At 48.5% G+C, this 10,650-nt stretch overlaps 1 protein-coding gene across 1 annotated transcript; it reads right to left on the bottom strand.

Annotated features, from left to right (window-relative positions):
* Positions 1–6,833: 6,833 nt before the first annotated feature.
* On the bottom strand, positions 6,834–9,373 carry RPL8 (ribosomal protein L8; the record flags this gene model as incomplete). The annotated part of the gene is made up of 4 exons (XM_035902006.1): positions 6,834–7,033; positions 7,314–7,429; positions 8,553–8,771; positions 9,211–9,373. Coding segments are annotated over 4 exons (657 nt in total), but the record flags the coding sequence as incomplete, so codon positions are not given.
* Between the last annotated feature and the right edge of the window lie 1,277 nt (positions 9,374–10,650).

The following is a 10,650-nucleotide window of genomic DNA, read 5'->3' as shown; positions in this document are numbered from 1 at the left end:
CACTGGAGGGAGAGGGGTCGTGCCATGTGAAATCCCTCAGGAACTGGCAATGCTGAGCAGGCTTTGCCCGGGCTCACACCACTGGTACCAGCCGAGTGCGAGCCCTCCCGGTGTGGACTCGCCTGAACCGCAGGCATCCCCAAGCACCCACGAATCGATTTCTAGCAGGAGGCTGACAAAGTAGCATATGAAGCATTTTCTATTCTTTCTCCTCTCTAAGATCAGTACCGAGCTGAATCCTCCGGGCAAATAAAGGCAGGGAGCGGGGCTGAGCGAGAGGCTTTGCAAAGCTTGTTCTGTCGATACTTTCTACCTCTTGAGATTCATCGCCGAGCTGCTGCGAGGCTGATAACACGCCAGTAAGTGGCTTTAGCGGCGTGACAGTTTCTTCTGGGTCAGGCCAATACGGGTGCAGAAATACGTGGTCAAGCTGGCTGCTGGGCAGGCACAGGGCAGTCCCTGCCTCCCCTTGGGGAAGTACGAAACCATTTGAAACGCGGCTCCAAGAGTCGGTGCGTACGCTTGCGTCAAAGTGAAGGACCCTGCATTTTTTTCAGGTGGCACCACACGGACTCACAAACACTTCTACTCAGTCTCTCCTGCTACCTCCTTACCCCTGTGAAGTAGCATAAAATCCTTTTGCGACTAACACTGTTCAAATGATGCAACTGCAGGGAGGTGTGTCGGTTTCTGGCTACGTTAACGTGCTGAGGGGTTAGGGAAGGGAGGAATGTCGGCATGTGAAAAGCCAGTATTCTGCAGATCGACCCAGATGTTTAGAAAGAAATGTTACCGATTGCTGCCGTGGTTGCGTGTAAGACTGAAATGCAGAAAGAGAACTGTGTGACCCTCCCGCTCCGAGTCTGAGGGAGACCTGGCATTGGCTTTCTGAACGCTTCTGCAACCTGAACCAAAAAACTGCTATGGGAATGTAGACTTACCATATAGCTGTGGAAGAAAACTTCAATCGTGTCACTTCTCTCGGTCTTCAGAGCAGTCAACATGATTTTTGATGTAGGTTTTAGATTATGTATATATAAATCTGATTGAAGTACCAACAGCAAAACGTAAATAAAATGTGGACTTAACTGAAGAATGGGCTAGTGGAGGCCTCTTGTGTTGAATTTATTAAAATACAATATAACAAAGTTGTCGATGGAAGAGACTCGCTGTGGTGAAGACAGGGAAATAAAGCTGGGGGTCTCCTTGCCTCGGGAGAGCAGCCAGGTTCGCTGTTGCCTTTGAGTCTATTACAGCACGTCAGGACCAACCTGCCCACGCTGTAGTTGCTGGAGAAGACTTGGCTGCATGGCACCATTCCTGGGGGTCGCTCCACCTTTGTGCCCGCTGAGGGCCAAAGGCTTCCATAAATGGCACTTGCCTCTCCTCCTTGCCGCGTGGTTATTCCGAGGAGAGGCATCCTTTCACATTCCTGGTGGTTAAAAGCCAATGCTGGCTGCTGGCTAGCTGCTGTTAGCCCTGCGTTTCCCTAACCTGCCAATTACCCACTTGCTTTGCTCTACCAGAGCAAGGGCCATCACCTAAAATGAAATTGAAGTGAGTGTAACGGGGAGCTAATGGAAAGCTCTGGTCTACTATGTTTGCACTTGGCACTGGCTTTGAAGATGTGTAAATGAAAATACAAAACAATGGGAATTTGTAGTACTAGCATTGAATAAAACCCCATTTAAACGATGTCTGCGGGAGCAGGTAACACGCGAGTTCATCGTAGCTCTGTTCAGTTGATGTAACCCATCTGAGTGGACATCCCTGCAAGTTCTCTGGACGTTGACACGTTAGCAAAAATAAGAATTCAGTATAGATTTTGGATGTAGCCCAATAGTTCATTGCCAGTTGGGGGGTTGCTGTAAACTGGGAGAAGAAAGCTTTTGATGAAGATGGCAAAAATGTAAAGTGACTCCCATGCATGTGCTCTGTTCTCACATTTCTCTCTGAGAGTTCGTTAATGCCACGGGACAGAACCAGCCAATTTTTAATTTAATTTCTAGGAGACTGTGAAATATGTAATGATTTATTGATCACCTGACTCCCTAAAACCTTTTCGAGTTTGGGCTCCTGTGGTTTTTACCTTAGCTGACAATACGGCCCAAAGCATTTCTCCTGGTTTTGATACTCACCTGGTAACTTCAAGAGAGCAAAGCTGGCATTACAGTTTTGTTGCTGAGGCTTGTTTCCCTCTCTTCTGTTTGCAAGACCGCTCTGGATGGATTTGCTCTGGCCTTTTTCTACCTTACGCGGTTTTTCCTTTGCATTTCCTCCCTCCCTCCCTGCGCTGGTGTGCAGCAGGCTGTGGACCCTCCAGAACTGCACCCCCCTTCTGATTTATCAAGGGCAGGCGGCCAGTTTGCGGGCGCCCCAGTAGGACTGGGAGATGGAGGTGTGGAAAGCCCTGGAGAGGTGAGCCCTGCCCGTCCCTGGGTGAAGCCTGCCTTCCGCCGTGTGGGTCTCGGAGCGAGTTTGAGCTGCGTGCTGTCTGTGCAATGGCCATCAGGCTGCTGAGGTATCGGTGGCATGGTAGATCGGAAAGGGATAATAATGCTAATGAGGGTGTTACATGATGATGAAGGAATTTGTGATACGTGTTGATGCTTAGGTAGAACTTGGTGTTTCTCAATGCACCATTAAAAAGTAGAAAGAAAATGCTGTTTGGTCTTGTGGTAGGTGGAAATTTGAAGCCTTTCTAAAGGAAGACTTTTTAGTGTTTCACTGGTATGTATCTTTTTTTTTTTAATTTTTTTTTTTCCTTTTAGAAAATAAAGCCTTATTCTGGAAATAACCACTGAAATTCTGGCATGAACACTTAACGTCTTTCTTTAAAACAGATTTTGCTTCATTTCAAGATTTCTGATGTCCTTGTAGCCATGCTAGTCCTTACGGGAGATTTCTTTTCTTTTATTATTACTTTGATAATAAGCATGGCCATAGGGTTTGAAGTTTGACTATACAGAGAGTCAAACATAGTATTTGGGCTGGGAATTGAGATGCTCATGCGTGAATAAGTATCCTGGATATAAACTATCTAAGCAAATCAACTCTGTAAGTCTATCAGGCTGATAAGAACAGCTGGTTTGAGCAAAAAGTTGCTGAATTATGGTATACATTTAAAATATAATTACTAGGAGCGAATATAAAAGCATATGATGCATTATGGGGAGTAGGAGAAGCACAAGACCACGCATGGATGCCCTGTGTTTTCTATGGCGCCTGGTTTGCGTTGATTTTGCTGACTTATATTCAAAAGGGTTTTTGCATTAAAGCTTCTTCAGCAGAGCTAGGAGCTCAGGAGTCTGCCCGCTTCCCCATCAGCTTCGCAATTCTCTTTCCCGCTGCCCGTGGTCAGCAACTGCTCAACAGACAGGGCGGTTTAGAGCCCCGGGGGTGGAGGGACTACCCCGCCGGCTGCTGGCCGGGATCTGGTGCCTTGTGCAGATGCAGGGGAAGGAGGAGGCGGAAGGGGGATGCCTGAGCTTTAATTTCTTCCGTTGGCTCTTTATGGCTTTAGCGGCGCCCCAGCTGCGTAGCATGGGAGTGCAGCAGCCATCTGCGTACTGCCTGATGGAGGCGATGCTGACCGAGGAGGGAAATAAGGGGGGGCTATTTCCAATCAGTTTACTTCACTGTACGGTAAATCCTGTGAATCCCAGGACCAGCCATAGATCATGGTTAAATACACCAGATCCTGGTGGATTTATCCTGACAAAATCCCCTTGATTTATGGATTGTCCAAATACCGTCCCACTTGATTCTGCCGTGTTTGCACCACATTTTTTTGTTGTTTGAAAGTAGTGAGCCTACACCGAGGCTCTTGCCAGCCAAGGTGATAAAGGAAGGCGCCCTGCTGCTTTGCAGCGTCCCTGTCGTCTTCAATTTCTGATTTCTACAGCATAAATTCAGGAGCTGCCACCCTGTTCAGCTGAACCTCCCGCCTGCCACAGGCGGCTGACGCTCCGTTCGGCCCACGCAGGTGCCAGCGACTGACGTTAACTTCAGTCCCATTTTCATTTTCCGTTCAGTGCCTTCACAGATCCTCCCAGGCCGCAATAAGCCTGTTAGTAACTCAATAGCATATTTGTATGAGGGTTTTTTTCCTTTCATTGTTGCATTGTTAGTTCTCTTAACTTCCCCTACCGTGTGATCTGCTGGTGTTCACTCTCTATTCTACAGTTGTCTCAAGTTTGACCTTCATGTTGGAAAACATGTTTCAGTTTATTGAAATTTTTCATTTTGCCCCTGGAGAATGTTTGTCTCATGCTGTGGTCACTTGCTAATATCGCTGTGGCTTTTTAAATTTAAACTGCATTACTGGACTTGAAGTCTCTAGACCATTTCCCCTCCGAAAGGTGCAAGTTCTGATATTGCTGCTCTTCTTCCTGTCGGACTGCTTGGCAGCCTGGCTGCAGGTACCCGCTCTTTCACGAAGAAGCTGCTCCTTTCACGCCTCTCCATCATGCGCCGGGGGGCTTGGCTCAACACCACTGAGGCTGAGGACTCCTGGGGGCGTCAGTGGCCTCTGTGCCACCTTCAGCATCCTCCCGCTGCGCTTCCACCCGGGCGGGGGTCCTGCAGCCTGATGCATGCGACTGTAAATTCCGCTATGTGCGTGCACGTGGGCTCCCACAAATTCCTTTTCAAGTGTAGTCTTGCATAAAATTCCACCCCTGGCTGCTTCTGCTCCTCCAGTTCAGGTCGTCCGAGCAGTCCTGCCCTACTGCGTTGCCCCAGGGGCCACTTCGTTACCTGTTGACGCGCTTTAAGCTTTCATGTATGAACAAATGGATGTGGCGAATTCTTCCTCGGTCGACCAGCTTAAACTCCCTGTTCAGCACAGTGGCAGGGTAATGTTTGGAACATATGCTAGGATTTTCCACAACCCTGGCTTTCATTTCCAGGTGGGGTTTCCAAAGGAGCAGGTAGAGTGTGGTGTGTGCATGCAGGCCTATAGGGTGCAAACATTAAAGGTAAGCCTCCAATTTGTAGCAAACTTTGTCACAGAAGACTGTACTTTAATCAGTTACTTGCAACAAGAGCACAGACTCAAGTCTTCAAAGTCCTCATGCTGCTGTGTGAACCCGAAGTGACATTTAGCAGGGCATCCTGTACATTATATTTACATTAAATGTGTGTGTGTGGCTACCTACCTTCAGCAACATGGTACTTGCTTATTTGTGCAACTATTCCCTACCTGTAGCTGTAGCGCACGGATATTCCAGCTGTTGGCTGTGAACACCTGGCAGTCTGTGAGCAAGTATTGTCAGAATCTTCCCCCTTCCCTAGAAAATACAGGGAGCCCACAAAGCCAAGCAGGGATGGAAAGCGTGGTTTCTGCCAGTCCTTCGGGCGCATTTAATGCAAACTGTTCCAGATGCCCTTTGCACCGCCAGCCTGACAGGACGGCTCTCACGCGAGGGAACTTCTACGGTATTTGACGTATTGTGAAACCGTTCTTAACAAGGCCCTTGTCAAGGTAGTCATCTGAACGTTAGATACCTCAGCCGTTTTGGAGAACTTAAATTTAGATCCATGTCAGAACACGGGCACATGAACAAGAGCTTCTGACCTCGTGGCAAAAACACGAGACATCAGCTTTCACAAACACTGATGTGACTGGGGGTACATGAGAAGAAAAGCAAGTTTTCAAATTGCTTTTGAGATTTTTTTCCTAAATACGATCCGTTGCCTTTCTTGAAGGTGTGTGGTTGGTTTTTTTCAAATCACTTTTCCCTCTCCACACATGTATGGCCAGGTACAGTATTATTTTTGCAGGTAGCAAAATAATTGGGCATTATTCCCACTGCAGTACGTGAACTCCCCTGCACCCCAAGGGACAGCAGCTTTTGCTCTGGAGAGCCCAGCATGCTTCTGCCTTCCCTATACCTTGTTGCCATGCCTTCCAAAGGATCATTGCTTCACTTTGGGGACATCCAGCCCTTCGAGGAATCCACATCTATTCCAGCAGTGCTTCCAGCCACGCGGGAGCTAATCACAACAGACGCTCACATCTGCAGTGCCGAAGGAACTGGTCGGAAGGCTGTGAACTAAGCCATCCCGCAATAAACCCCACCACTGTTCTCTCCTTCCCCCCCCAGAGCCGGCTGTTCACAGGACAGCTGCTCTCGGGAGAATACAGCTGCCTCGCGCGAAGCCTTGGTGCCGTTCCCCGTGTTACTACAGTACCTAGGAAGAGCCAGTCAGGAGAAGCTGGCCCCCGCTCTGCTGAACAGCCTGCAAAGGAGAGAATTTTGGAGATGTTTGCCCTTTCCAAACACTGACGAGTAAAGGTGGTGGGGTGCGTGATACTTCAAACTTTTGAGTTTGTGCTCAGGGGGAAGTATCTCTGATTTGTTTGGCGCTTCACATGTGACAGTACGAGCTGAAACACTTCCTCTGTAAGGAGTTCTGCAACTCTCACAAGCTTTTCCTCCAAAGAAACATAGCAGGTAAAAATGGAAACCCATTAAGAGTCTATGAACTTAGAAAACTGAGCACCCTTTAACCATTTCGGCTACATTCCCAAGTTAAACCAGGTAACCAAGGATGCTTGGTCACAGGTCACCAGGTAACTACTGGATGCTTGGTCAGGCCTAAGCAACCACCTGACTACGCCAGTGTTTAACATCACACCTGGGCACAACAGCATCTGCACCAAGCGTTACTCCAGCCTGCAGCACCAGCCTGGGAAGTGAGGGAATTGCTGCTCTTGAAGGCAGGGGGAAAACCCCCTCACCTCTGCTCCCCACTTCCCCTGATGGAGCTGAGCACAACCCCCAGTTCAGCCCCACTCCAGTAACAGAGAACTTGAACTTCACACCAGCTGTGTCTTAAAAGTTTATTCTGTGAACTCCATACTGGGTCTTCAGTTCTCCTTTTCCTGCACAGTCTTTGTTCCGCGCAGCCTACCCGTACGACGGGCAGCAATGAGACCGACTTTGCGCCCAGCAGGAGCATCTCTCCTGATGGTTGACGGCTTGCCGATGTGCTGATGGTTGCCACCACCGAAGGGATGTTCTACAGGCTGTGGACAAGAAAGGGAAGCGAGGCGTCAGTATAATACACAGCAGAAACGAGAAACGATGTTTAACAGCAATAAACTGATGGGAGGGGACGAAAAATTTAACTGTTTCATACAGGGCAGGGACTAGCAAGTGCTGCTAACTACCCTCATTAAGGGTGCTACTACAGGGCAGTCTGTGAGCCCTTCTTCCAGATGCACGCCAGGCTCCCGGCTGTGTCAAACAAATCCTTTCTAAGCCATAAAAAGGGGAAGTGAAAACTCCAGTTGAAAAGAGACTCACGTTCATGGCCACACCACGGACACGTGGCCAGCAGTTTCTCTTCGCCTTGTATTTGTGATAGGCACGGCCAGCCTTCAGGATGGGCTTGTCGATGCGACCTCCGCCAGCAACAATTCCTGAAAAAAAAGTTACAGGAACGGTAACATGCAGACATAACAGACAAGAGTGCAAAAGAAACCGTTTAAGAACACGACTATTTCCAAACGCCATTTGAGAGCTAAGAAGCAGCTTCTAAAGACCAGTCTCCAACGATCCCAAACTGGTATTTTCCAGCCCACACAGGCAACGAGGTTAAGCTCAAGCTACCAGCCACATGTTAAGCGATCTGCGAGGAGACACGTACTTTAACTACCCTTTTTCAATCCACACGTCTAGGACTGAGCTTAGCGCTTTTTCTAAAGCGTTGCCAGTTTTCTTGCTAGAATTTCTTGGGGAAAAGAGTTTTGTTAGTGTTACAACTAAAAGAAGTATGAATTGAAAGAGCTCAGGGGACTGTAGAGCCCTTTGAGGTTTAAGAGCTAGTTATCTCCTTACTCATTTAGCCAATTTTACTAGAGAACAGACCAGAGATTATTAATTTTGATGTCTTCCACTTGCAGGCAGGGCCATTTGGTAACTTCTGCCTCATCAAGGCGAGTAAGACTTGCTCGAGTCCAACAGTTTTCTCTCTCCTTGCACCTTTAACACTTGCCCATGAGTACACCGAGTGTCAAAAACCAAGTACAGCTGTCAGTCAACCGTATTAACAAACATGACAAGAAATCTCCTTCTCAACAACGGAATTTGTATTCACTGTCAGACCTTCCAGAATACTCCACCAAAGCAATGACACCTACAGGGGCTGAGCGCCTTCAGCACCACCCCTCCTATAGGCTTAGTTGCTGTCGGTGTCAAAAGGCGGGAAACCGTCAGCGCCAATTTCTGCAGAAGTTGTTCCCCCAGGACCGCAGGTTTTACAGGCTGTGCGATTCCCTCACAGCTTGAGGACAACCAGCATCTGCTTTTCTGTCCTCTCACTAGGTCCAACTACCTTCAAGTTTAAGTTCCCATTACCAAAAGTAACGCGGGCGTAATACACAAGTCCGGCACCTGTGTACAGACTCTGCCTGTGCGTAATCCTGGGTCTGGCCTTGTAAATTACTGTTTTCTAGACAGCACTGGGAACGGGGGCCCTGTCTGAAAGCTTGCTTAGCAGTACATAAACTCAGTGACTACAAGTCCATAGCGGTCACTCCTTACCAACAACGGCTCTGTTTGCAGAAGAAATCACCTTCTTGGAGCCAGAAGGCAGCTTCACTCTGGTCTTCTTTGTTTCAGGGTTATGAGAGATGACGGTGGCATAGTTTCCAGAAGCACGGGCCAGCTTTCCACGGTCACCCGGTTTCTCCTCGAGGCAGCACACGATGGTGCCTTCCGGCATGGTGCCAACAGGTAGAACATTGCCAATGTTCAGCTGAGCTGCAAAGAGCAATCAGAGCATCAACAGCTTCACCCGGGCTCCTCTACTTGAAATTCAACTCTGTTTAACGTGGGCCTCTGTGCACAGAAGAAGGGCACGTGCATAACCGCTTCGGAAGCGACAGGCAGGGGGACTGTTTGACTCGAAACCCACGTTTTGCGTTCAGCGTAACAAAAAGGCAGGCAAAATGGGAGTCTCGATACAACAACCCGAACGCTTGACAAGAACTGCGGTTAGGCTTGTTAATCAAAACGGGCTGCGTGAGGAGACCGCAGCCTCCAAGAAGGAAAGCCAGGTTTGCTTGAAGCTAGCGGAAGCTACTGCTTCGCCATGGCTCGCAACCGCACTTCAACATCCTCGACTTCGCGCATTCAGGTGACATCTGCTTTAGCGTTCCGAAACCACCCAGGGAACAGCACACTTTCCACCTCCACTCACCTTTCTTGCCGCAGTAAACAAACTGACCAGTATGGATACCCTCGGCAGCAATGAAAAGCTCGGTTCTTTTCTTAAACCGGTACGGGTCACGGAAGGCAATCTTGGCAAGGGGAGCGCCTCGGCCGGGATCATGAATGATGTCCTGTTGGAACGCAGATGTGCTTTAGAACAGGATGCAGCATTTGCCAAGGGTTCTGCAGAAATCAAAGAACTAGAAAACCTGGAGATGATTACTGCTTAGATTGTTCTCACCAGGATCCCCCTTTCTCAGAGGGATCTTGATTTCTCCTGACACCAATGAGCTGAAGATTCACATTTGCAAGAATATAACCTCAAGTACCAGTATTGCAAAACAGCGACTGGTTAAGCATGCTGCTCGAAACTAATCCTGTCTGAACTGTTTTATTCCTGACACTCTGCAGGTATCCAAGCTCTCCATACTCAGAAATTCACTTTCAATGGTTCCCAGTCACCTTTGGGCAAAAAGTTGGACACAAGCAGCAATTTCTCCAAGTGTTTTCCTTGAATGGAAGTGTTTCTAACCTGATGTTAAGCACACTGAAGTTGTAAGAGTCCCTGCACTGAGGAAGCAGAGACTTACTGCTTCTTTTTCTCTTGGAAAAATATGTCAATTCTCTTCCTGAGGTACACTGACATTCCAATACGCAACTGTATATTCAGACGGCCAAGCGATTGATGCTCTCTAAGATGTGCCTGTTTTCTAGGAATGCTCAGATGTTGTCGGTGTCCAGTATCAATGTTTTTTTCAACCCTGGCAAGTAACCCCTGTCTTGTGCATTACAGAAGTTTAAGTCAACCCTACCTACCTACTTTTTATCATCAAACTCAATTATGGTGAGCGTGAAAAAGTTTTTTTCTACAGCCTGAAGATGCCTTTGCTCTCAGCAGCTGAAGGGACGGCTAGATGTTCAGGGCACCTAGCTAGGCACCCAGTGCCATTGTTTGCCATCTAAGTCACTCACATCCAAAAATACCTACGGCGCACCTGAAACAGTGTATCATACCCCAAATAAAATATTGCCTTGCCCCCACTGCCCAGGACTAAGCTGATGGATACTAGTTAGCACCCATAAAGACTGATCGGTTTTGTTTTGGTTTTTTAAAGATGGAATCAACTATGTGGTCAACTCTCCCTGCCCATGTTTCACGAGGCGCCGGGAGCTCCCAGGCCATATAAACGCACGTGGCTTAACTCCTACGTTAGCCAAGCTCTATCAGAAACCTGTACTGCTGTCTGCCTGCTGCCAGCTTCTTCGCTTCAACGCCGTCGCAAATCCAAAGCAGTTTAGCGCTTCACGGAACGGGCCTGCTATCACAAGGAGCCCGAGTAAGGCGCAGCCTAAAGGGTTCCCGGCACGGCCGGTAGGCTCTCGGATCCCTCCCACCGGCGAGGCGCGGCGGGACGCCTGCCCCAGGGCC

This window comes from Egretta garzetta, unplaced genomic scaffold (assembly GCF_000687185.1).
Source record: "Egretta garzetta isolate BGI_Z169 unplaced genomic scaffold, ASM68718v1 scaffold70, whole genome shotgun sequence".
Taxonomy (NCBI): Eukaryota; Metazoa; Chordata; class Aves; order Pelecaniformes; family Ardeidae; genus Egretta; species Egretta garzetta.
This window is presented reverse-complemented; position numbering and strand designations above follow the sequence as displayed.